Consider the following 26,546-nt stretch of genomic DNA (forward strand, 5'->3'; position numbering starts at 1 on the left):
ATACTCGGATGTAACGGATGGGTGCCCACCGAGTCGAAGAGAATCCACAGCGGAGACGACGTCCAATCAATCGAGAATCTGTTGGCAAGCCGTGCGGTTCGTTCGGTTTCGCTCGCGTGCTTAGGAAAAATCAAAAGGAAAAGCACAAGGCAGCTAGAAAAGCAAAGGAAAAGCAGAGGAGGAGCTGGTGCTGTGTCGCCACTTGGAGCGACAGTTCCAAAAAATCTGACAAACTACCACAAAAAAAAAAAAGAAAAAAAACGCACCTATACATACTACAAACTTTTCGAATAGATAGTGCCACATTTTATTTATAAATCGCCCATATTTTTGGATCAAACTTGAGGCGAAAGCGAAAGTGTTCTAGGAATTCTGTTCTGTGTGTCTTGAGTGCGTCTAGTGTGAATATGCCTTTGGCGAAATTCTAAGGCCCTCGCGTGTCAAAGTCAAAGAAGTAAACAGATATATAATATACATATTACCTTAAAATCAAGAAAAACCGCCATAATGCCGAGCTTCGGCAGTAAGTTCCTTGCCTTCCTGCTACTCAGCTCGGTGATCCTGGTCAGTGGCCAGTTCGAGCACTATCTGGACAGTTTGCGATCCAACGAGCTCTACGAGTTCATCGACGACGGCTCCTCGGGCAGCATCCAGTACCTGCCCAAGGGCGATAGTGAGAAGATCCTGCTCCAGCTGGAGCAACCCATCCACTTCTACGGAGAGCAGTACGAACAGATATATGTGAGTAGCAATCGGAAACCCCCCTGAATCCTAGGGATACAAAGTATCTCGTAGATTGTGCACTGAATGAATTTCGCGTTTGCAGCTTAGTGATAAGACGGGCCATCGATCGGCGATAAGCTGCAATCATTATGCAAATATAGTTTCTATTCTATTTGTCCGCTCGTCCGTCTATTTCTGGGCTGCCTGCTTTGTTGTGGACGGCGTATTTATAGGCGACATTAATTTTCGGCAAAACATGACAGGTCGGACATCGATTTCCACACACTCTCTCGAGTGTCCCAATCCATCCGCCAGCCACTTGGGGGGTGGTCCAAGACCAAAAAACTAAACCCATTGATGTGGCTATTGCCGCCTTGGCCGAATGCCAGGAGTTCTGAGCAGAAGAATCCCATCATCTCGCCATCCCAAAACACTTTGGGTGTCTGTCTGGGTGTGAGTGCTTCTGGTAGAGGCACTTGGCATCCGAAAATTATGAGTTCTCCGCGTGGAGAGGAGTGTCGCCTATTTTTGAACAACTATGCTTTTTGTTTCTGGCGGTGCCGAGGTGCTCTGTATTTTGTTAGTTAATTAACTGAATTTATGTGTCTGACGTAGAGAAATAGCACGCGGCACAGAATCGCGCTACAGATCGGATACTTCTACGAGAGCACAATATGTCCATAGAAATCCATAAATTTTATTGAAATTCCTTGCCCCAATGGACGCAAAGATGTGGAAGATCTCTGGGGTCGAAATTGATGTCGAAACCATTTGAAGAAACCCAAAAATAGACCTGTCACACTCATAACAACGTGTTAATAACCCGACCTGAAAGTCTAAATATTCTGTGATAGCATGTGCATATTTTTTTTGTCAAATATATGTATTTATTTCTGATAAGCTCAGAACTCTCAGAAATTGAATTAAATTTTTAGCAAGAAATCGCCAAGAGTATAATAAATCCATTGATTTATGTATAACTCGTACTATTCCAATTCAAAACATATAAACGAGATAAGAAGTGCCTCCTAAGAAGTGGAATCATGACTTTTATTGACCCATTTGCCTATATTTCTTCTTGTGGCAGCTAGACTAAAAACGCAATCTTGTTGGGGCACTTAGAAGCCTTTGATTTTCTTACCAATTTACCTTAATCAATTATCAATTAATTGATCCAAATATTTAGTAAAATAGGGCATCCTAACTTACCCAACCTCAATTGGAAGGGGATTGCGGCATTTGGAGCATCCATTCCGTACAAATCACCTGCCAAGCTGCCGGAATTCAAAGATATTTCTGTGGCGGGTCAAATGCCTTGCCACATGCCGCCTTTTCCTGCGGAGATAAATGGCAGCCCGTGGTGCTGCCACAAGAAGATGCCCCTGATTTATGTTGCGGCCTGTCGGCATTCACAACAAAGCATTTTTCAAACACCTGTGCTCCAATTCCAGTTCCGATTTGTTTATTCAGATTGGCGGGTGCAGGTAGCAGGAGGAGGATGCAACATGCAGCATGCAACTGCATTCTGTCAGCTAATTATAGACCGATCGGTGAACGGATGTCGGGCGAGGACTCAATTAGTGTCGGCCCTGTGCCAGAGCACTTATCCCGAGGGCATCCCAATACAATATACACACGGATATCCCATATCCCACATCCCAAGATCATTTGCACCCTTGTTAATGGTTTGTTGTTGTTTTGTTTCCGCCAAGAGGATTCCCATTCCGGAGCCAAGTGGCCCGTTAGCACTTCACGGGGCGTAACACTGCAGGGCCATATCATTCCACGCCATATGGAGGCCAAGTCTTTCCACTTGAAAGGCTCCGGTCCACGCTTCCTCATTCCTGCTTCTAAACTAAATGATCCATAAATAATTTGATAGCAGTGGGGATGCGATATTTGTAATTTTTAATAAAATAGATATGTTCTAAATACTTTCGGTTTAATTGATTCTTGTTTGAATCATGGGGAAGACTTACAGAGAGTATTGTTTTAAACCTTTGGGTATTTCTTGTAGAATCTGGTCCTGACTGCTTCTAGAATCTAGAGAGTCTTCTAGAATCTTGACAGTCTTCCAGAATACAGAGTATAAACCATTAACAATAATAAATCAATGATAACTTACCCCTTTCCTTTACAGATAAACACCAATGGTATCTTAACATTCAATGCGGAGTTCACCGACTATCTGAACCAGCCCTTTCCGCTGGAGTATCCTTCGATAGCCGCCTTCTACTCCAATGTGGACACCTCCAACAGTGACGACTTCACTTCCATTTCACTCTTTGAAACCAAGGAGCAATCCACTTTGGAAAAGGCTTCGTCCTTGGTCCGCTATGCCTTCAGCAGCCAGCCGGAGTTCGAGGCCCGCCAGGTGATCGTGGCCACGTGGCGCAATGTGGGCTACTTCGACTCCAAGACGGATCGTCTGAACACCTTCCAGGTGGCTATCCTCATTGGCGAGCAGCAGACCTTCGTCCAATTCATTTACCCCGAGGGCGGCCTCAACTGGTTGCAGGGAGAGTCCGCTGCCCGTGGTCTTCCCGATATCCGTGCCCAGGCTGGATTTGTTGCCGAAGACGGTCGTTACTATAACCTAAATGGTTCCGGATCGGAGAACGTAAGTCAAAAGGGTGCCGAAAAGGTATTAAGATTACCAACAACCTCTTCCCCTTTCTAGGCACGTTTCCTGAGCGAAAGCACCAACCTGGGTGTGCCCGGAGTTTGGCTCTTCGAGGTGGCTCCTATTGAGCCCGGACAGAATGTACAGACCCCCGACAATGCCGAGACCCGCACGGAGTCTCCAGCTCTGGCCCAGAGCTGTCAGTCCACCGCTCATCAGTGCCATGAGAAGGCCCAGTGCCACGACAAGTCCGAGGGCTACTGCTGCGTCTGTGAGCCAGGATTCTACGGCAACGGCAAGTCCTGCCTCGCCAACGGACTGCCCATCCGAGTGATTGGAACACTGACCGGAGAACTGAACCATCGGCCGGTGGACGAACAGGCCCAGTTGCAGTCGTATGTGGTCACCACTGATGCCAGGTCCTTCACCACCATCAACCCCCTGGAACCAGAACTGGGCGCCCAATTGCGTCTGGTGCTCCCTCTTCTGACCACCGTTCCCTGGCTGTTCGCCAAGTCGGTGGGTGGCGCAGTCAATGGCTACCAGCTGACCGGTGGCGTCTACAGTCACGTTTCCCGCCTCCAGTTCGATTCGGGAGAGTCGCTCCTGGTGAACCAGACGTTCGAGGGTCTCAACTACTGGGATCAGCTGTCCGTGAAGATCGAGTTGTACGGCGATGTGCCCGCCGTGCCCGCAGATGCTCCCCTCCAGTTGTCGGACTACGTGGAGGAGTACCGCTTTGTGCGACCCGGAGAAGTACGATCGGTGAAATCCCACCAACTGACCCTGACCGAAGAGCAACGAGCTATTGGATTGCAGGTAAGAGCTTCCTCCAGGATTCTCCAGAATAGTTCTTATTTTTGTATCCTCCATAGGTGGACCAGCGCATCCTGTACACCAGTTGCCTGCGTGACGACGAATCGGATCCCACAGAGACAGTTGCTTTCCAGAAGATCTCCAACGTGGTCCTGGACTACATCCCCGGGGACGAAGCCTTGAGGATTAGCGCCAACAGCAAGGTGGGAGTGGATGCCGAGTCCAATGCCTGCACCGATGGCACCGCCGAATGCATGGAGAACTCCGTGTGCGTTCCCCAGGAGGACACCTTCAGATGCGACTGCCATCACGGATTCGCCGCTCAGCTGGATGATCGCGGCCTGGAGATCTGTGTGGACATTGACGAGTGTGCCCTGGGCACCCATGTCTGTGACGAGAACGCGGCCTGCGAGAACACCGAGGGAGGATTCAACTGTTACTGCGCTGAGGGATTCAATGGCAATGGCTACAGATGCGAGAGCAACAATTCCGCGGACAACATCGAATTTCCTACACCTCCAGTTCAGGATGAGAACCCCAATCCCAATCCCAACCCTAATCCCGAACCTTATCCTTATCCCGAGCAGCCTCAAGAGGAACAAGAACCAGAACAGCCCCAGCCAGAACCCTATCCATATCCTGGTGAGGATGAGCAGGTGTCCCATCGTCCTGATGAGTGTTATGTAAGTATCTTACTTGACTATTTGATTTCCTCTATTAATTGTGTCTTCTTTAGCGTTGTTCCAAGGATGCCAACTGCTATGGAGGACGTTGCTTCTGCCACGATGGCTTCTCCGGCGATGGCTACAACTGTGAGAACATCTGCGGACAAGAGCAGGTGTGGGAGAACGGACGCTGCGAGCCGCTGTACCTGGACAGGCACGACCTGGAACCTAGCTGCGATATGTTTGGAGACTGCCGCTGCCCGGACGGATATGAGCTCTCCGAGGACAACCAGCGGTGTGTCTACGCCCAGGACTTTGACATCGAGAAGAATGGGGAGCTGAGTAAGTTGACTAACGAGTCTAAAATTTAAGACTTTACTTTATTAAATCCTATCGTGTTTGCGATTCCTACAGTTCCCTGCGATGTGGATGCCAATTGCCATATCAATGCCACATGCAACTGGTATGAACACGAGTTGCGTCACATTTGCACCTGTTCTCCCGGCTTCAGTGGCGATGGCTACACCTGCGAGCCCATCGACGACTCCTGCGCCATCGTAAGTGGTGATTAGATCCCTTACCGCATCCCTATCAAACAATTTTTTATTTCCATACAGAGACCCGAAATCTGTGATTCGCATGCCACATGCGAGTACAACGAGCAGCTGGGCAAGTCCGAGTGCCAGTGTAATCGTGGATACGAGGGTGATGGCTTCCGCTGCCAACTGGCTGCCGAGTGCGAGGCCAATGAGCACTGCGGGGAGAATGCCTTCTGCGATGCCGGAGTGTGCCGGTGCCAGCCGGAGTTCGAGCGGGATGTGAGCGATCGATGTGTTCCGGCCGGACGTTGTGGCAGTGTCTTCTGCGGATCAAACGCCATCTGCAAGTGGGACGCCGAGCAGGGTGTCCAGTACTGCGACTGCCTGGAGGGCTATCAGGGCGATGCCCTGGTGGGATGCGTCAGCAAACCCATACCTTGCAACCTGCGAAACACCTGTGGCATCCACGCCACTTGCCAGCCCACGGAGTAAGTCTCCCACTCCACAAACCGCAAACTATTCTTCATTATCCTTTCATTTATTTCAGAGATCCTGCCCACTACGAGTGCCAATGCGTTGCTGGTTACAGGGGCGACGGCTACGTGTGCATCGAGGAGCAGAACTGCCTGAACAACCCCACGCTCTGCGATCTGAATGCCCAGTGCCGGTCCACCAATACCGGTCTGGTCTGCGTCTGCAATCAAGGTGAGTCCCGCTCAGTTATCCTTGCCCTGGAACGGAGCTACGGGCGGACGCGCTGACTTCTCCCGCCTGTCGTGCTCGCAGGGGGCGCACGAGTTGAAGAAACAGAATCCGAATATTGCCAGGCCCAGGACTACATTGAAGTAGCCGTTGTTCTTGTCCCAGGTCATCGGATGAAGGAAGAACTCGCGCATCGACTGCCAGCTGTTGGGGTTCTTGAAGGGGTCCTTGGCAGCCTTGGCGTTCGGTGGATGAACGCCCCTGTTGGCAGGGGCATGCAATTTCACTTTCAATATTCTGCCCGCCGGGGGCCAGGCTTTTATCAACATTTTCTGGGCGACACGCATGCCTGATGCCGAAACGCGTCAGAAGAGGGAACCTACCTCGGGTATAACTACAAAACTGAAAATTTAGAAGAGGGGATAGAGCGAAAGTGTGACCCACAGAACAAAAAAAAACTTAGGATAGACTGATAGAACAGGGAATGCTGGGATTGTCTATGAGATTTGTTTTTAAAACTTTTCTCTATTTTTCACCAGGATTCTATGGCAATGGTTCGGTGTGCCTGGAGCGCCAACAACACGAGTCGGACTTCCTGCTGGTCAGCCAGGGAGTGGTCATCGTAAGAGTTCCCCTGAACGGACGCCAGGTTCTGCCCATTGCCGTGGCCTCCATGGCCATTGGTTTGGACAAGGACTGTGTTGAGGGTCGTGTCTACTGGGGCGAGATTACTACCAAAAAGATTGTGAGCGCCAAGTACAATGGCTCTGATGTTCGTCCTTTCATCGCCACAGGTGAGCTTAAGATGGAGAGTCCTTGACAATATTCCTGCTAACGTAAAAAACTTGTCTTTTAGATATTGAGTCTCCTGAGGGCATTGCCATTGATGTGGTCTCGCGTCGCCTGTACTGGACAGACTCTGTGAAGGACACCATCGAGGTGGCCAGCCTGGACGATCCCTCCTTGAGGGCTGTGATCATAAACAAGGCATTGGTGAACCCACGAGGCATTGCCGTGGATCCCTACAGGGAGTAAGTTCCTTTGCTCAAGTCCTGTAATTTCTTACTAAGTTTACACTTTTGTTAGGAAACTCTTCTGGTCGGATTGGGATCGATCGGCACCCAAGATCGAAATGTCCAACCTGGATGGCACTGGAAGGGAACTGTTGCTGGGCCACGATTCCGTGACTCTGCCCAACTCGCTGGTGGTTCTGGAGAACACCGGAGAGCTGTGCTACGCAGATGCTGGAACCAAGAAGGTGGAGTGCATCCAGCCCCAGAATGGACAGACCCGCACCATCTCCAATGAGCTGTCGTATCCCTTCGGCCTGACCTTCACACACGATCAGTTCTACTGGACGGACTGGTCCACGTAAGTGTCTTTTCGAACTGGTATTCTATACAGATGTCTAACCCTGAACTTGCAGCAAGAAACTGGAGAGCGTGGACAGCCTGGGCACTCGGCAGAAGGCCATCCAGACACCGTCCTTCGGCAGCCACAAGATGTACGGCATGACGGCCGTGGAGCAGAACTGTCCGCAGTACCAGAGTCCCTGCCAGATCAACAACGGAGGCTGCACGGATGCCAGGCTGTGCCTGGTGAACCGCCTGGCTCCCTCCGGCAAGAGCTGCAAGTGCACCAGTGCCTCCACCACGTGCAGCCTGCCCACGGCCTATCCCGGCTACTAAGTCTACGTTTAATGCAAAAACTGAAATTATTTTTCGATACGTATACAATTGCACAAGAAAGTTAAGAATTCTTCAAGCTAACCACAAGCAGATGATGATGGGGCGCGAGCACAGTAAACTTAACTTAACTAATTTAAAAAATAACTAACTAGGAATGCCTGTGTGCCATTTTATGTAAAGCAACCCAGAGAGGAATAATTAATAAAGAAAAACAGGCCCTTTTGTGGGTCAATTACATTACAAATTATTGTCTTTTTTCTTACCTTACCATTATCTCCATATGTTAAGCTTTAAATAAAATCTCAGATCCATTTATTTCCAACTATAGTTTGAGTTTATTGTGAGTTCTGTTCGGCCTGCCTTAAAGAGCATGACGCCGATAAATATTACAGCAAGTTTATACCCTAGACCACACTAATTGTATCTCTAATGCTCCGTATCTGCCCTCTCCGATGCGATTCAGTTACCTAATTTTTGGTTTTTTCTTTTTGTACATTGAGACATCGATTCGATCTATGCGGTAGATGCAGATATACAGACACATAGATATATACGGAGATCTATATATAAATAGGTTTTCTTTATGGGGGTGCTAGGCATAAGCTTAACTAGTTTTTTATTCTCTCGAGACACTGGAATGCATTTCATCGTCATCGTTGACTAAAATTTTCTTATAAAACTGCTTAAGGTGCTTTAACTAATTTAATTGTTTCTTGTTAGTTAGTTAGTTAGTTGTCTTTGGTAAGTGTGGATGTGATGTAAGTGGTATGTATTTGTAGTGTAGGTACATTTTTTGCATAAACTACTTCCTAAAGAGGATATAACTTGGCCGTCGAATTGAGTTTTTAGGGACGTGGGTTGCGTTGCACTATGCTACAGGGCATCGGATTTGGTTTCGGTTTCGGTTTCGTTAAGCTGCAACCGATCCTGTTCATATAGCTCATTATATTTTGGTTCAGTTGCCGTCCATCCGTACTGGGTCCAAACTAGCCTTAACTGGTTAAGTCACTAAACTACGGCTCTATTTCTAAATTCTGTTGTTCATTCAATTTTAAGTTTTAAGTTTTCGTTAGATCCTAATAGTTTTTATGTTCGTTTTTTGTGTTTTTTTTTTTTGAATGCGTGGTTGGTACTTAATTGATAGAGTTTATATACAAATTCTTTGATTTATTTCTTAAGTTTGTTTCCTTTTTGTTTTGTAAAGCATTAGAGTATACCAAAGCCCGTTCCAATTTTTGTTATGAAAACCGTTTCTTCGTCATCTTTTCGTTTTTTGTTTGTAAAACATTTCTAATAGGTGTGAGTGTATAGTACAAGACATTGATAGCACCTTCATATATGATCTATATGGGGTTTACGTGGGTCAGATGGGGGATTCTAAAAACCAGACTGAAGCCCACTAAGACAGTGAAGTCATACCTAAGGTATTTACATGGCTTTTCTTTTCTTAGTTATTTTTTTTTTATTATTTTTTTTTATAGCATTAAAGCCCGATAGACTAAGCATCAGATATATATATATACAGTTATACAGAGTTTGCTAAATCATCGTCACTATCATCGTCAATAGTTTAACTACAGTTGTTGTTCCCAAAACACAATTTGCCGCGGGCTCTTCCAGTAGCAGGGCCGACATAATCATTGCTTATGATTAGTTTAGTATATATTTTATATATTTGAATTTATATATCCCTCTAGGGATAAAACGATAAGCGAGCACTAACTTAATTTGGTTACCGTTTTGGGGGTAGGAGGGGTTCCCAGGGAGACACACACCACAGACAGTTTACTTTTTAGTTTATACGGGGGGGTGGGCTGATTTTCTTGGATTAATAATACTTTTGCTCCGATCAGAACTTATCTCTACGCGTGTGTCTGTGTGTGCCGGCCGAATTCTATATCCATTTGTTTTTCGACATGGAGGACCGGAGGCGGCGCCCCCACATCAGGTTGTATCATACAATCGTGCCCTGCAGATGCTGCGGCGAGGACACCTGCGACGGCGCCTGTCCCAGCGAGTCCTGGGCCTGCAGGGATCCACTGGCGCCCGACGAGGTGCTCGGTCCCGGACCCAGATCCGCCGTATTGATGGCCAGCGAGGAGCCGGCACCCAGCAGGCCACCGGTCGAGGATCCGGCACCAGAAGGATTGATGCCACCACCGCCGCCACCGCCCACAACGCAGGGAACACCCAGCATGGGGGTGGGCTCCTCGGGTGGGGTAACCTGCAAGGAGATTTGGTTCTACACGAGAGGTATTAGAGTAAGAGGATTAAAGGTCCTGGATTATCCTTGCACTTACCTCCATGCCTATGCTGCCGTTGAGCGATATCTTGATGGGATTGCTGTGATTCGTTGCCTGCATGAGGGTGGTGAAGTGACTGATGCCGATCTCCTCCAGCGACGACTTTCTCCGGCCGTGGCTGACGCCCACGCTGGGAAGGCCCTGTCGCAGGGACGAGGATCGACGGAGCAGGATGTCGTTGTCGATCTGCAAGAGGAGCAAGCGGAGGAACAGCCACCAAGGATGGCGCTTATTAGTGGATATTAGTCACGAATCTGGTGGTTCGTGGTGGTACCAAACTCAACTCAAATTACGTTTACACATACAAATTGGCTATTTTGTTGCAGTTGCATTTAAAGTCACAATTTAAATTTAAATTAAAATGTTAAGAGTTAAAGTTAACGTTACTATTAAAAACAAACAAACACATTGAATAGGAAACACATGATCTTCAACTCGCAATGCGGCTCGATGATGGGGTTGACATCTAAACTTGATAGATATTTTATTTTATTTTTGATTTTATGATCTTTTGATTAGTCCTCTGAGTGCGAGCAATGATTGTGATTAATTATTATTGTTGTTTGAAGTAGTTTTTGGTTGTTGCAGTTGTTCTTGCTGTTGCTGCTGTTGGTTCTTGCAGTTGCAGTTGCAGTTGCTGCCGTGCGGTTTGTTTGGTGGAGTGTACTATTGCGGCTCTATTTCGTATATATAGTTCTCGGAATTTTGATGATCAGTGTGAAAGTGCAAATGCTTGATGCCCGGAGATGGCAGGAAGCAACAGGGTGGAACACATTCGTTTGTTTTTAGCCAATTTGTTTAAGAAACAGAAAAAATAAAACTAGGTTTTCTTTTTGACTGGAGTGTATAGCTAGGTTGGTAGAGTATGTAAGTATTTTTGGCTTTCAACAGCAGAGTTTACATTACGGTCACAATAAAAATAGGTAATTTTTAACTATGTTTAGTTAATGGTTAGATAAAAAAGATTTCTAAATTGGTTTAAAATTTGAGTAAAATTGTTTTAGGCTTTGGTTTAAAGTTTAAATATGAAAGCTACTTATTTAAAACTGGTTTTGTATCTTAAAGACTTGAGAAAACACTTTTAAGAAAAGAATCCCACAAAATGGAGGCAAGCCTCTAAAAGTAGACTACAATTTTTTTTTATTATGGATTCTTTGGGAAACCCTACTGTTGGGGAAAAAACTTTTGTGACCGTAATGTAAACTTTCTAGTTTTAGCAACGCCTTTTAAAGAAAAGTAAATCAACCAACGTGAAGAACGTGAATAGATTTTAAAAATCAAACAAACATAGAGACAGAACAGGTGTGTGTCCAAGTGTGTGTTTGTTTTTGAGGTGTGTGTGTGTGTGCTGGTGTCTGTGTGTCTTTGTTCTGTTTATCTTTGGGTAAGTGGGTGTAATAGGAATAATAGCCAACCCGCAATGAGTTACTCCGTCCTCGCTGATTGCCAACCACCGTCGGACTGTCGGGTAGAGAAAGAGAATTCGATTTAATTTGCTGCATCGGGGGGCTACAGCGCTGCGAGGTTGATCCATACCCGGCCAATGTCTGAACACTCTGCATTTGCATCGGGTTCAAGCCGGCGATGCCGGAACCGCGTCGCGATCCAGCCCCGACGGCGGTATTGGCCATATTCATGTTCATCTGCGGCATTTGGGGCATTTGGCCACCCAGGTTCATGTTCGAGCAGAATGAGATGTTCGATTTGCGGCGCGAGTTGTGGCGCTCAAATGTCTTTTGGGCCGAGAACGGCGATGGCCTGACCAAGTATCTAAGTAAAGAGTATCACTGCTAGTTAAGTTGACAACTTTTTTAGTAAACCTTTCTACTCACATGAGATCGCCTTCCTCCAGTTTGAGATCACAGCTTGGATTTATTATCACATAGGATAGGTGGTTGCGCTTCTCACTGACATCATCGTAGTCGATGGTGGGCAGGTTCAGGGACTCCATCCGACTCCTGACCAGGTTCGCTATCTCGGCCCTCTCGATCTGCTGGGCGTGGTTGTCCCTGGCCTCGTCGGCCAAATTAATGGAATACTAGAAGGAAGAGAAGTGACTATAGCCCTCCACCTTCAGTAACAGAACAGAAAAGTTTAAAGGACTCTGGGTTTCACTTTTGGAATTCTTGGTTCTCTAACTTTATATACACTGGTAAAGTGAAAACCCTTAATAATCGGACTAGATCCTGGGTTAGTGTTGCTGTGGTGCTGATGGGCAGTGGTGATGGGCGGATTGGCGGACTGATGGGCTTCATCAGCCAGCCGCTTGCTGGCTTAGTAGTTGTTTAGTTGTTAGCTGTGATGAATCATGCTACCATTCAAAGAGAACACCATGCTGCAAAAGGCGGAAGGAATCTTGAAGGACCTACCTGGAACCCAAACCCTTTAACCCAAAACCTTCGACCTTGGGCCCCGCTATCGAACTGAAGAGGTGGTGGTGGAATGGTGGAGTCGGGGGTGCTTGGCTACTTACGGATGATCCTTTGCGCTCCGAGCAACCGCCGAGACAATTGACCGAACGCGGGCGCTGTGTCTGCGGCCGGAAGCTGCTGGCGCCACCTGTTGCCGACGCTGGGGGGCGGTAGGTGACTCCGCGCAGCATTTCCGTCGAGTCCTTCGTCGAGTCCGGGGTGCCGGTCTCCTCGTCGTACTGAGGCATGCCCATGATTTGTTTGGTGTATGCAAATTCGAGTTCGATGAGTTTGGTTAAACACAAAATGATTTACATATTTAATTGGTTTTTAATTGAAATGGAAAATTGCTGTATCGATAGATGTGTGTGTGTGTGTTTGAGTGTGTTGGTGTATGGCAAGTGGTTGAGTTTGTGGCCTTAGCAAAAAAATTTTCAACATTTAGGTTGTTAAGCATGCCGTGGAAAGCAAACACGCCAATGTTCGTTCCACTTTCCGCTACCAGTTATAAATTATGGAATGAAATTCAGGAAAATTAAAACACGCGATTTATCGAGTCAAAAAGCGATAACCCAAAAAAAGGGTTTCTAAACCAACGAAAAAAACTAGAAAAATAGGTGCAGGGCAAGCGTTACGCGGATGTTTCAACTACCAATGCTAATACTACTTATCAGGAACTTAAAAATCTTTTTCTTTTATTTTCCAATTATCCCGAAAAGTCGAGGTATCGATTTTTTCAATCGAGCAAGCATTTTTAATGAGCACTCGATGCCTGTCAAGTGGGGATTAATTAAGCAAGTGGGGCGGACAAGTCGACGAGACGAATGGGTTAGGGAATATTTAAAAAGGAAGAAACTAGAATTTCTAGCACAACAAGCAAATGCAATCAGCTAATTAAAAGCGGCATGCAAACAAAAACAGAAACCATCAGAAACGCAAAAACAGGAACGGAAACGGAAACGGAAACCGGGAAACAGAAACAAAATGAAACCAAATTAAAGTCGGCAAAGTCAAACATGCAGCAGCACCAACGGGTCACGCAGGACCAAAAGGATTGGGGCTAGTTGGAGGAATAAATCTAGTACAACTACCCACTCCCAAAAGGACAACAACTACGACTAGACTACACACAGTTACACACACACGAACGATTAACGAATTAGAGGCCAGGCATTATATGAGATTGTATGAAGTGTGTGGCTGGTATTTATGGGTTTTTCCATTTTCATTTTTGAGTTTTTGGTTTTCTTTTTTTTCATATATTTTTTGTTGTTTTCTGTTTCTTGTTTTTATCGCTTTCGGGTTAACTCACTGCGTGCGTGTGCGTCAGGTCCAAATACAAACGCAAATCAATTGTTCAATCGGTACAACGGGTCGTATGTGTAATATGTTTGAGTATTCATCTCATTGACCTGATCTGATTGAAATACATATGCTCACACAACGATGCTGAATGGATTTCTCTGTTCTCTGTACTGTTCTGTTCGGATTTGTTGTCCTAGTTTAATGAAAATGCTTCGAGGCAAATCAAAATAATCCAAAAACGAAACGATTCTGGGGCTAGGATGGATCGCAGCAAGGACATTACTACGGTGGGGATGGAAAAACAATGTTTAAGGGGAACTGCGATTGGGAGTGGGAGTCGTAATTATAATCAGCACGCTATGCTTTATAAAAAATATACAATATAACTCGTTTCTGGGGCTTATGGGGAAGATTTTACTTTACAAGAGGGTTCAAATCGCTGCTAATGGCATCAACCAAGCATATATTATTTTTCATTTAAAAAACTATGCTTTTCTTTTACCAATTTGAAGGATTATATATATTCGGATATATATATAGAGAGAGAGAGAGAGCGAGAAAGAGAGGTATACAGGTTAGAGTAAACTTATGCACTTAACAATATTGGAGGTAAAAATGCAAACTTTGTATGATGAACAGACTTCAGACTCGATGCAATTAGTAGTAAAGCGTAAGCGTGTGATTCACAAAACCAAATCAGAAAATCAGAAAACTTAGGGATATCACAACCAAAAATACATAAAACTAAGATCATCAATGGCCTCAATAGGTAATACAAGGGGGCGGCAACTGAAGGTTAAAATTAACGCTTTCGGTTCAATTTACTTTCGGTGTGTTTTTTGTGTGTGTACCTAATCGCAACTCGAAATACGATTACGTGAGCAAGAGACAAGAAAAACAGCTATTTAGTAGAGCTAGTTGAGAGATATAGAGTTAGACATAGAGAAAGATATAGATATATAGAGAGAGAGATAGACAGGCTGTGGACAGGTGTTGAGGAGTGTGTGAGCGTGAAAGTGTTAGCTTGGATTAGAGAATAGAATGCGATTGTCTCTTGAGTGTCCTGGGAAGACATTTCCCTTTTTGTTTTTAATCTTTTGAAGCTGTTCTCGAGAGTACGGACTTCTGGATATCTGATATCTTGAGTTCTTGAGCTGCTGAGATTTGCTGTTTGTTGTTCCTTGGACTCACCGATGGACGCAAGCGCACACAATGCCTGCTGAAGGCCGAGAAGGGTCCCCATCGCTCTACCGGCGAGTTACTCACATGAGAGGTGTCCGCATTGGAGGTGTCCTGGGTGCGGTAAATGCCGATGGGTATTTCGCAGGTGGTGGAGCAGAGTTTCTGGTACAGTCGCCCGTACGTGCGTATCCACATGTCGTCCTTAGTGATCCGCATCTGTGGTTCATCAAATTAGCCAAAAAAACCCAGTCACCAGGACAAATCACACCCTTACCGAAGTCAAGAAGCCACTGCCGGGTGCCTGGTCGATGCCCAATAGCAGTCGCACAAACGTAATCACATAGTCCTTGACAAAGGCCTGGTAGAGCAGGGTGTCCAGCATCGAGGCACTGAAAACGGCGCCAGCGGCGAAGGGCAGCCGGAACATGTAAGAGATGTGCGAGCCGCGCTCCTTCTCGCGCTGCAAAAAAGTGAGCGGCCAATTAACCAAATGACACTTGCCGGGACTGGGGGGATTTAAACGCTCTACCGACCTTTTCCATTTTGCTCAGGTGCAGGGCGTACTTGTCGTGGGCTCTGAACTGCATGAACCTCATATTGGAACTCTGCGACAGCTCTGTGATGCTCTTGATGCTGGGAAAGAATCTGAAAAAGGGGGTGTTTAAATATGATACGATATGAGGCGAAAGTGAATCCCTTACTTGAACATATTCTGAACAGCCACAATGGTGTTACAATCGGAAAGTGAGTCCTCCTCGGCGGAGTTGGACAGCTCCTTGTTGACCACTACCACGCTCTCGGCCAGCGTAATGCCAGCCCTCAGCAGATCATCCAGGCAATCAATGGAGCCCAGCATCCAATAGACCTGCAAGATATAACTTAAGCCAAGACCAGAAAGACCTAGGGATTAAACAACCTACCAATGGGAAGTACGAGAGGGCGTCCAGAAAGGCCACATCCGGCCTTCGCTCCAGCAGCAGGATGATCGGATTCAGAGACGTCTTGGAGCGGAAGTGAGCCCTCAGTGGAATGATGAAGTTGTAGATGCCATTGGAGGCGTAGTCCGCTGCCAGGATGATCGTCTTGTTCTGCCACTGATACTCCTTGGCATTCCGGTAGCTGCAGTGCTCACAAACCTGCGGAGGACAGAGTAGAGACATTGGCAGCTGGCTAATGGAAGTGGTAGAAGGTGTCAGGTCTCACCTGGGCCAGCTGGAGACAGCAGAGGGGCTTCTTCTCTTTGAGCAGGTAGCAGAGCGTTGGACTCACGCCGATGAAGGGTGACACGGGCGGAAAGCCCTTGACAATGCTAGAAAGGCAGACACAGATCCGGTTTAGATGTGGGAGGCTCCCTTTCGGGCCGGGAATCATGTGGGATGGGTAGCGATGTGTGTTGGCTGTGGGGGATTCGGGTACGTGGAGGAAGCAAGCCGAGTGTGCTGGGATTGCAAACGTTTTTACGGTTAGCTACGACAGGAGGCTAGAGAGTGTGGGAGCAGTGGGTGTGATGCAAACTACGAACAGTTCCAAAATGTTCTCTACGAATTAACAAATGCCAGAACTTAAATTGCGACATCCAGGCTGCCAAGACCGCTGCCAGGACTCGCAGAGTAATGGCCTGCCACTCGGAGGAGGCAAACTTTTTTGACGCTCCGGGGTGACGCTCTGGAGATGAATGCACACACACAATTGAAGCCGAAAAAGCAAAACAAGCAGAAGCACAAAAATGCAGATGAAATGTTCACAAAAATTCAAGATGCAAATGCATGTAGTTTAAGATTCTGATTCAGATTCAGTTGCAACACCAACACCAAGAACAAATAACAACCAGCCACTAGAAATCTTAAGTTGTTGCTCTGTTGGTCCACGGTTCAAGGTCCAGAAGGTAAACGGCGACGTCATTAAAATGTGTCCTGCGGCAGGCAAACAAAAGCAACAACAAGGAACGAGCAACAAGAACTAGAACAACGACAATAACTCTTCAACAAATGGCATGTGTCCGCGGAATGGCATTGGGCCCGCTTCCCTGCCCAATCCTTGAGCAATCCTTTCCCCAGTCAGACTTACCCGGTGATGTCGGAGGCCCAAACCAGATGCCGGGGCCGACGTGTCTGTACGGAACTGCTCGACGTGAATGCCGCCTCTGCTCCTCCTGCTGCTGCTGCTGCCGCCGCCGCCGTTGTCGTTGTTGTGGCTGAGGTGGTGGAACAAGTGCAGGAGCAACACCTCTCCAGTTGCCGCCTGTGGGCCGCTGCTGATCTGGCCAGAGCTCCTCCGCCCATGCCCATTCCAATTCCCATTCCTGGAACACTTCGGCACTCGCTGTCGCAGCTGAAACTCTTCTTCATGACTCGCCGGCGTAACTGGGGCAGGTACTCCTCGGATGGCAATGCAGTTGGCAAATCGGTGGAAGCACCAGGATCATCGTCATCTTCCCCAGCAGCAGCAGCAACAGTAGCAGCAGTGGCAGTGGCATTACAGAAGCTGCAACTGCGCTGATACGAATCCTCCGAGGAGCTCATGATGAGCGAATAGGTGCGCGATTGTGGAAAGTGCCCGCCCAAGCAGCTGAGGCAGCAGAGTTTTCGATTTTTCGTTTTTAGTTTGATGTGTTCAGAGTTGGGTGATTATAAGAGTTGGGAAGGGTGGAGAGTCTAGTGCTTAAGTACAACATTTAAAGTTAACATTCATAGTTAGGGGTCTAGTACTCCTCAACGATCCATCTAGATCGTTTCGGATTACCGATATCACACTAGTTTTGGTCTATATGTACACAGATTGAGGTTCGAGGTTAGTTTCGAGGTTGGCTAAGAAGTACAATTAGTGATACACATACGTTTTGGCGGTTAAAACTCTAGGTAGATAGAGACACTACACTGGGAAAGTGGGGGAAACTGTGCCTCGGACTTGTGACTAAAAGGTGGACGGGTTGGGGGTCTCTTTTTATTGCGGATTTGGTGGAAACTTACGCAATCTTCTCGGAGGGCGAACGCCAGGGCATTTCGTCATCAATCTCATCGTCACTTTCGTCACCCTCCTCGCCATCGTCGTTGCCCGCGATGCTGAAGGAGGAGGAGGTGAACATGTCGGGTACGGGCAGGATGGAGGGGCGTCTGCTTCCTAAAAATTCCAAGAATAATTTTATAATTGAGATCCCTAATGGATGTACTTACCCCTCCGTTGGTTGAGCACATCCGGGCTGAGCAGATTCGGGTTGTTGGCGAAGGGCACGTCCAGGTGGTTGCCCGTCGTGGTCAAGGTCGCCGGGGTGATGCTCAAGGAGGTGCCCAGATTGAGGGTACTGCCCATCCCCATGCCGCCCGATCCACTCGCCCCGCCCATCGACTGTGGCGGCGGCGGCGGCAAGGTCGTCGTCGTTATGGTGGTGGTGGCCGCCGTCTGGGTCACCGTGGTGTCCTTGAGGTTCTGCCTGGAGTCCGAGATTATCACAGCCGTCGGATTATCGCTGGCTGGACGGGGGAAGAGTGGGAAGTGTCGTTAGTCGCGGTTAGATTGTCGATCAATATCCACTCTAATTACGACTACTTGGTATACAAGACTCTTGCTATACAAGATAAAATGTCCACTAATTTTAGCTGAGAGGCAAAAAGGTGATGAAGAAAACTAGAGAGCTAGTAAGGTGGGGTGGGAGCAGGTGGCAGGGGGCAGGTGTCAGGGGGCGTGGCAAATCTACAAGGCAAACCTGGGGAAAACAACTCGTTAAAAGTCCTCGACAAGACTGCACTGGCCGGGAAACTTTCGGCAAAGTGATTAAGGTGCAACTTTGCCAAAATGTTGTCTTTCCCTTTTATATTTTTTTTCTTTTTTGGGCCATAGTTTTTGGTTACTTAATTACAGGGGCCGGGCGGGGCAAGGTGGGTGTGAAAAAAAAACAGGGCCGATATACAGGGGACATGGCTAAAATTGGCTAAAATAGTTTTGACAAAAAGCTAAACTATTTTCTTGCAGCTAATTTACACGAATTGTTGCGTGTGGTGATATTATTATTTACAGCGTTTTTTTTTATATATTCTTCTACCAAGTAGACACCCAAAAACACATGCTCGTACAACACACACATGGCTAGAATTACAAACAAACAGGGCTAACAAACAAACAAAGGCTAAAACATACAGGGAGAAATGCAAAGACAGGCAGAACAAGAAGAATTGGCAACCGGCGGAAGTAGAAGTAGAAGTAGAAAGAGTAATGTTTTGGCCAAAAAGAACTACGGAGCGTGCAAAAAGAAGCCATGTAAAAAATGAAGCAAACAACAAAAATAGCTTTGCATAGTGCGAAAGAGAAGGATATCTGTGGATGACAAGGCCAGGATAGGTGTGGTCTGCAGGGTGGACCTCGTTTATAGGAATTTGGTTACAATAAATGACATTTTATAACAAATAGACTCAATTTTTATTCCACACAGCTCATCATGTAATTTTCTTTATTATCATTCAAAAAATAAAAAAAAATTAAACAAGTTTTATTTACTTAAGGTTATTTGAATGTAACGAGGCGTATGAGTAATATTCATGGTTCCTTTGAAAACATGGCGTATGAGTAATTTATTGTGCAGCCATTAACATTACTCATACGCCATGTTGTCTTTTCATGAGTATTTAACTTAATTGATTAATATTTATTTTAATGATATAAAATAACTCTTCTTGATGAAGTTAACCCAGACATAGACTTTGCTGGGCGCCAAATAGCCCTTCCATGCATTTTTCGGCCTTTGAAGGGGACGAATATTTTCAATAAATCTAAAAAAAATGTCATTCTCAGATTTTAATGCCGATTTATGGAGAATCGACCTACAAATCGTTTAATGTACTCCGCTCGAGAATCGGATGGAAATTGGCCAAGATATAGCCATCGCAGTGGGTCATATTGGGGTCCCCATGCATTTTCAACATTTTGAAGGGGACATCAGGAAAATTGACAAAAAATCGACAAAATATTTTGTTCTCAGATTTTGATGCAGATTTATGAAGAATCGATCCACAAATCGTTTAAGGTACCCCGCTCGAGAATCAGATGAGAATTGGCCAAGATATGGCCTTCGCAGTGGGTCATATTGGGGTCCCCATGCATTTCCAACATTTTGAGGGGACCCATCAGGAAAATTGACAAAAAATCGAAAAAATATTTTGTTCTTAGAGTTTGATGCAGATTTATGGAGAATCGACCCACAAATCGTTTAAGGTACCCCGCTCGAGAATCAGATGAGAATTGGCCAAGATATGGCCTTCGCAGTGGGTCATATTGGGTCCCCATGCATTTCCAGCATTTTGAAGGGGACCGATCAGGAAAATTGACAAAAAATCGAAAAAATATTTTGATGCTCAGATTTTGATGCAGATTTATGGAGAATCGATCCACAAATCGTTTAAGGTACTCCGCTAGAAAATCGGATGAAAATTGGCCGAGATATAGACATCGCTGGGGGCCAAATGGTCCAGCCATGCATTTCTTTGAATTTTTTCAGGATCTGAATCACATACTTCATATATTACTCATACGTCCTGTGGGTAACTTTATATTGTATAATAAGAAATGGCTTTAACTTAAGCTTTAGTTGAAATTTATACAACTCTAATTAATATTAAAATGTTATCTAATATTACATGTTTGTGCTAGTACTAGAAATATTGAAATAAAAGAGGTCCACCCTATACATCCTGCGGATGGGCGCGTGTGCATGTGTGTGTGTTTGTGTGTCGATGTGCGGAATAGAGGAATGCAGAAGGAGTCTTGATGGCAGCGGAAATGCTTTTTGACATGGGTAGGCGGAAGTAGAAGGTGGCGGAGGCGACGGAGGTGGCTTGGGTGGAGGGGGGACAGCAGCTCAAGCCTTAAAATTGAGACAGCTAGAGCCAGAGAGAGAGAGAGAGATAGAGATAGATAGAAGTGGTTTGTCTTGGAGATGGCGTCGGAATTGGTGGTGTGGCGGGTGAAACATAGATTTAGGCAAAGAACGTGTTTCAAAAAGACAAAGACGTAAGAAATATGTGTGTTTTGCTTCATTTTTTTTATATTTTTTTGTCGAAAAAGGGTTTGGTTTGTTGGTTGTTGACTTGCAGGATTTTATTCTGGTGTCACACTCACGCACAAATAGTGATGCACACTCGCCACTGTCGGGTGTTTGCATTGACGGATGCGATTGCGATTGCGATTGCGGATACGGATACGGTTGCAAGTGGGCTGTGTGGCCACTGCCACCACCACCCTCGTAACTGGGACTGTGGGGCACACGCACACAAACAGACGGCACAGACGGCGGTGGTGGTGCGGCCGCTGCTGCGGATGTTGCATTTATTGTTGCTGTTGTTGTTGATGCTGATAGTAATGTTGATGATGTGAAGGTTGTGCTAATTGTTGTTGTTGTTGTAGTTGTTGGTTGTATTGTTGTAGATATTGTTGTTGGAACTGCTGTTGTTGTAGTTGATGACGTATATAGTTGGATGTTATAGTTTCGTCACAATACATTAAAAAAAAACAATATTAAGGGTGTACTCTGTGCTCTGGACTGGGGAGTGTATTCCTCACACTAACTGAGGTATATGAGGTCATCAGGTGGGTGTTGTGTGTTTATCTGTATTTGTGTGTGTGTGTGTGTGTAGGTGTGTGCTATAAACTAACCTAGAACTCTGGAATCTAAGTTCGTCCCAAGCTACTTGCCATCTAAGGACAACTATAAGCGTGTTCTTCTCCTAACTTTCTCAATTCTTAAGGTGTTCACTTAAATATAATTGTCATTTTTAAAATGGAGACAGCTAAGAAAGCACTTCAAACTCATAACCCCTGCAGGTAGATAATTAATTAAAAGAAAGGGTAACCAAACGAATCACAGGCTCACAAAAGAACACACACCGAAAGCATTTTCTTTTCATTCTTTTCAGACAAACCAAACGAACTGAAAAAAAACGACAAAGGATATCTTTTAAACTCAGCCTCAGAAATAAATTAATCAGATTAATGGTTCAACAGAGAAAGAAGGATAATAAGTTGGAAAAAGAGATAGATAGAGAGAGAGAAAGTCATAGCAATAACTTGTTGCTAAATAAGGATATATTGTAAAGCTTATAATTCATAAATATATATTTTTTATGTAAATGGGTTGGGTTCTCGTCTCATTCAATGGTTAGCATACCACTAACCCACTCACACACACACACACACAGACACATTCAGCACACTGGCACACCCGAGAAATATTTTGTGAAAGGGTCTACCCACCAGTTGCAGCCGCTTGGTGGGTGGAGGCGGAAGAAGAAGGACCACCGCCTCCGCCTCCACCACCGCCAACTCCGTCCTTGGCAGCTGCCGCCGGGTCCGATGTTTGATTTTGATTAACGACGAATGCGGAATTCTCCTCCTTGGTGATGCTCATGTAATAGCACGTGTCATCCTTTTTCATAATGTGCCTGGGTCCTGGATTCAGCAGAATGGTGTCCTCGTAGAATTCCGGCAGTTCTGCCGGACGCACACCCACCAGAGCCACTCCATATCTGCGACATACACATTTTAAATATCCAAAAATTTCGTGGGGATATGGGGATATAGGAATGGTGACAGCAAACTTACTTGCGATGTGAGTGGAAGCTGGCGTATGTAAAGCTCTTGCCCTCGTATTCACCAAAAAATCGACTGTCCCCGAGCACAATGTGATAGATCTCGTTTCCGGAGCACTTCCCGTAGAGGCGATGCCACTCCTCCGGCGATTGCTGGCCCTCCCTGTGGATTTTCAAGTTTAAAGATTAATAATATTTCATTTTGGTTTAGTGGCTCATGAGGAATGCATGAGTCATTCCATGAGTGGTGGTGACCCAATTAGAATCCGACGACAGGTGAGATTACATTAGCTTTCCGTGTCGCGACTTGTGACTCGCGACCACACGACAAACGGAAACTAAAAGCCGCATTTAATTGACGTCTCAGGCTCCGCTACGACCTTGCCCCTAACTTGCCCTTGCCGTTCTGCTAATTTTCACACTTGACGACCTCTGGCTTGCCGACACTGTTTACCTCTGGCATGTCACAAAAGCAGTTTAATTAAAACTGAAATTTTAAATTGAATTCCTCGGTTGTGCGATGGCAGAGGTGGGAAGGTCTGAAACTCCCTCTAATCTGGATATGTGGCATGAATTCATTAAATTTTCACGTTTGTTTGCCAGCAATTGGCGGTGTTTGGTTTGAAGTGGTACTAGGTGACCAGGGATTTCTAATTTGGTATACTATTTTAATAAACTATAACTATATATCTCAGAGAAGTTCTTTAAAAATTTATGTAAATAAACAAGCAATCATTTATGAAAAAAAAACCATAACTCACTGCCTTTCTAACCTTTCACTTCCAAAACATTAACTTGAAGACTGAGTGGTCCTTTAGTGGCTACTCTTCATGAAAAAATAATCTGCAAGCCATCATTTTTTCCCAACTAGCTTATGCATTTAGCCACCCACTTAAGGCTAAGCTAAATTAGCTTCTCCCACGACAAACACAAAAAAGAAAACAAAAATAAATAAAGGGAAAACACTTTAAAGGCCAGTGGAGGAAAAACCATCTGAATGAGCAATCAACTATGTCCACCGACTTGGCTAATGACGCATCCAAGCGAGCCGATGACGCACAGCAGATAGAGAACTTTGTTTTTTTTTTGCCACATGTATGTATGCTAAATGGCCTACTGACCAACCTGGCCAAATGGCCAACAGTTAACCGGTAACAGTTAACAGTTGACCTGGCTTAAAGGAATACTCACTGGCCGCGAGAGGTGTGGAGGAGGAGAGTGACCAGGGTACTGGCGCCGGGGCAGGTGCAGTTGTTGGCCAGGAGGGCGTACTTGAACTCATCCTCGCAGACGACGTGCTCCGCGAATTTCACATGCAGCTTGTGCTCCGGCCTGTGAAAAACGCGAAATGTGGAATGGAATTTCCGCAGGATTTCCAAACGAACAGATTGGTTTTACGTTGTGCGTTCAGCATATGGAAATAGTAGAGAAGAAAGTGATTTATTTGAATGATGTGGATGTTGATGTTGAGGTGGAGGATAACGGATGGCTTTTACCTGAAAATCTGGACATATTGCGGCACATTCGGCGCAAAGTCCTTCACGGCCCAGGATCGTAGAATGGTGTGTTCGTCGGCGGCCGTTTTGTCGGCGTAGTTGCGAGCTGCCAGGATGAAGCACGCCTCCGCCTCGTTCATTCGAGCCCTGGCCAAATCGCCATCCTTCAGACAGGAGCCCTTCAAACAGAAAAACAGAGGTTGCCTCTCACTTTTCACAACTCCCACGTGAGAGAAATGGTTCGAAAATCCCACCTGTATATAGATAACGCGCTGCGCCCAAATGGGCACCTGAAGGATCATACGCATCGTGGTGTCCAGTTCCATGGGACTAAGCAGGACTACGTAAAAGTCCTGCAGGAGCGGGTGGGCGTAGAACTCGTTGAGAAAGTCCATTATGGTGTCCGCGTGGAGAGTGGTGGAGCAGACCACCACATGCTTTTCGCTTTGGGCGCGATGGGAGCTGTAACTTCCGCCCAGTTTTTGTCGCTCCATCCAGGTGAACGCCAGTTGCTCGAACTTTAAAGAGAAATATACTTTTCAGCTCATTTGGCAGACTAATTCAATTCCCCGCCTTTAATTGATTCGAAGGGGGACCTGCCTCTGCTAGTTTGCAACATTTTGCTTAAAAAGCTAACTGGTTGTTGGGTTTTTTTATTGGTTTGACGGGCTATTGGGTCGTGAAGGTCATAAATTCTGCAGCATATTGACATGCACTTCGAACTTTTAGAGCCGTGCCCGAAAACCATGCTCGAAAAAAAGGAAAAAATTTTGATGGATGCTTGTGTTGTTTGCTGTTTGGCCAAATGGCTGATGGTCAGTTTTAGAAATGCTCTTTTTTTCAGGAGCTTTATTATCTAAGATAGTCAGTAGTTTGTGTCTTAATAGTCCAGAAAAACAAAAGTATGTTAGTGTATATATCCATTTAGTATATCTATCCATCATGGTAGGGTGCTTTGTCCAGTTTGCTGCCATTTAAGCTTATATTTCTGTTTGCAATCTGTACTTCTCCCTCCGGTCAGTTGTGTGTTTTTGTTGATAAAACAATTGTTTGCAAATTGTTCAGCATGGCAGCCAGTCAGCTAGTCAGCTAGTCAGCTAGTCAGCTAGTCATGGGGGCAGTGGATCAGGAAATGCGAGGAGGGTCCACGGACAGACAGAGTGTGGCAGGCAAATGGTAAACAATTTCCACCGACAGCATCTCCCCCATTCCGTCCGGGCTTCCATATTTATTAATATCGATTGATGACCAAAGTGGGCTATATACACAGGACATGGTCCGGAGTCCGGACTGCTGAGATGCAGATGATGGATGGGTATAAGTTTCGTCCTGGCTTATGGGGGCATAAATATTTGATATTGGCTTCAAATGAAACTATTTGGCTAAGGATCCCTAACCCGAATCCTTGTCGGTTGCCGAAGACTTACCTGCGTGGGCAGGACAATGAGGGCGACACAAATCATGATGACCATGTAGAGCTGCGATGGCCAGATGTCCGGCACAAAGTCACCGTAACCCACCGTGGAGAAGGTCACAACCACATAGTAGGTACTCTGGAAAAGGTTCAAGTGACGATGGCCAGCCCGCTGAAAGTGCTGAATGCCGCAAACACTAAGAAGGGATATTTATTTTATAGAGATTAGGGATTATGTGTTGTGGAGTGGAAGTACCTGGTAAAGACCAAACACAGCAAGGTGGCTGAGAGAATTGTGAGTTGCTGGGAAAGCGCCGACTGGGACTTCTGCATGGCCCGATGAAGGTCATTCTTCAAGGTGAACAAAAACTGGTTATTCAAATCTAATTCTAACTCTTCTCTTTTAATCAACTTACAAACATATTTTCCAGCGAACGCTTGGCCAGCCAGCAGTTGAGGAAAATGGGAATGAACAGGTTCCGAAGTGGCGGGTGAACAATCTGAAAAATATACATTATCCTTATCTATACAGGATATAATCCCAGGAAGCCCTACTCACCGTTAGTGCAAAGGGTATTGTCGTTACTAATTCTAGTATAAAGTGAAATGAGAGTATCTGTTGCCAGATGTTGCCCTGAAAAGAGTGGAAAATGTCATAGAGTATAACTATTTTATGCTAGTTAGGAGGCACTACCTTATAGCCTAGATATGTGAGAACCAAGGATTGCGTTAACGACACCATGGCCAGAAGTAGTTGCAGGATCCAGAGCACTGTCGGCCGATTAACCCAGAGTATGGCGTCCCAATTGATGATGGGACTCTCCTGGAACTCCTCCTCCGTCAGTTTGGCCGAGATGATGAACTCTGTTTTATTGCCCACTTCGCAGCCATAGCTTCAAGGATAATTATAAAAACATTAATCACATCCTTCAACTCTATAGAGTATGGACTCACCATGTTATAAATGTTGGATTTTTATCCAATATCACACGTATTATGTAGAGAACACACGACAGTAACTTAAGGAATAAATCGGCGATTCGTATGCGTAAGCCTTTTTTGTTGTTATTTTTTTTGTTGGGAAGGAATACAAGGAATAGAGTTA

At 45.8% G+C, this 26,546-nt stretch overlaps 3 protein-coding genes across 9 annotated transcripts in view; 1 reads left to right on the forward strand and 2 right to left on the reverse strand.

Moving 5' to 3' along the window:
• The first annotated feature begins 29 nt into the window (after positions 1-29).
• LOC6495638 (nidogen) lies at positions 30-8,000 on the forward strand. The gene is made up of 12 exons (XM_001959237.4): positions 30-741; positions 2,864-3,343; positions 3,404-4,165; positions 4,222-4,845; positions 4,899-5,169; positions 5,242-5,384; positions 5,445-5,854; positions 5,914-6,071; positions 6,608-6,862; positions 6,925-7,099; positions 7,155-7,439; positions 7,495-8,000. The coding sequence occupies exons 1-12, from the start codon at positions 508-510 to the stop codon at positions 7,754-7,756; spliced, it is 4,059 nt and encodes a 1,352-aa protein (XP_001959273.1). The 5' UTR covers positions 30-507; the 3' UTR covers positions 7,757-8,000.
• LOC26513742 lies at positions 5,189-6,556 on the reverse strand. The gene has a single exon (XM_014908448.3). It carries the CDS (start codon positions 6,413-6,415, stop codon positions 6,083-6,085), a length of 333 nt encoding a protein of 110 aa, XP_014763934.1. The 5' UTR covers positions 6,416-6,556; the 3' UTR covers positions 5,189-6,082.
• A 67-nt stretch (positions 8,001-8,067) lies between the features above and the next one.
• LOC6494985 (potassium channel subfamily T member 2) overlaps positions 8,068-26,546 on the reverse strand; it is a 93,921-nt gene continuing 75,442 nt past the window's right edge. Inside the window, exons 5-31 of one of the 7 annotated variants that reach the window (XM_032450871.2) lie at positions 26,396-26,495; positions 26,136-26,334; positions 26,001-26,075; positions 25,858-25,941; positions 25,698-25,792; positions 25,455-25,638; positions 24,282-24,545; positions 24,028-24,206; positions 23,723-23,863; positions 22,545-22,694; positions 22,197-22,468; positions 21,066-21,389; positions 18,131-18,427; positions 17,927-18,077; positions 17,025-17,525; positions 16,161-16,266; positions 15,878-16,093; positions 15,659-15,822; positions 15,491-15,602; positions 15,232-15,417; positions 14,967-15,173; positions 12,533-12,709; positions 11,892-12,097; positions 11,596-11,829; positions 11,475-11,520; positions 10,057-10,245; positions 8,068-9,998 (exon numbers count right to left, since the gene is read on the reverse strand). In XM_032450871.2, the coding sequence (XP_032306762.1) occupies positions 9,711-9,998; positions 10,057-10,245; positions 11,475-11,520; positions 11,596-11,829; positions 11,892-12,097; positions 12,533-12,709; positions 14,967-15,173; positions 15,232-15,417; positions 15,491-15,602; positions 15,659-15,822; positions 15,878-16,093; positions 16,161-16,266; positions 17,025-17,525; positions 17,927-18,077; positions 18,131-18,427; positions 21,066-21,389; positions 22,197-22,468; positions 22,545-22,694; positions 23,723-23,863; positions 24,028-24,206; positions 24,282-24,545; positions 25,455-25,638; positions 25,698-25,792; positions 25,858-25,941; positions 26,001-26,075; positions 26,136-26,334; positions 26,396-26,495 (5,147 nt within the window). In that variant the 3' untranslated portion in view covers positions 8,068-9,710. Of the gene's footprint in view, positions 9,999-10,056; positions 10,246-11,474; positions 11,830-11,891; positions 12,098-12,532; positions 12,710-14,966; positions 15,174-15,231; positions 15,418-15,490; positions 15,603-15,658; positions 15,823-15,877; positions 16,094-16,160; positions 16,267-17,024; positions 17,526-17,926; positions 18,078-18,130; positions 18,428-21,065; positions 21,390-22,196; positions 22,469-22,544; positions 22,695-23,722; positions 23,864-24,027; positions 24,207-24,281; positions 24,546-25,454; positions 25,639-25,697; positions 25,793-25,857; positions 25,942-26,000; positions 26,076-26,135; positions 26,335-26,395; positions 26,496-26,546 lie in introns of all 7 variants that reach the window. The other 6 variants (XM_044715552.1, XM_044715553.1, XM_032450872.2 and 3 more) reach the window with 6 other exon arrangements.

Source organism: Drosophila ananassae, chromosome 3L (genome assembly GCF_017639315.1).
Source record: "Drosophila ananassae strain 14024-0371.13 chromosome 3L, ASM1763931v2, whole genome shotgun sequence".
Classification (NCBI taxonomy): Eukaryota; Metazoa; Arthropoda; class Insecta; order Diptera; family Drosophilidae; genus Drosophila; species Drosophila ananassae.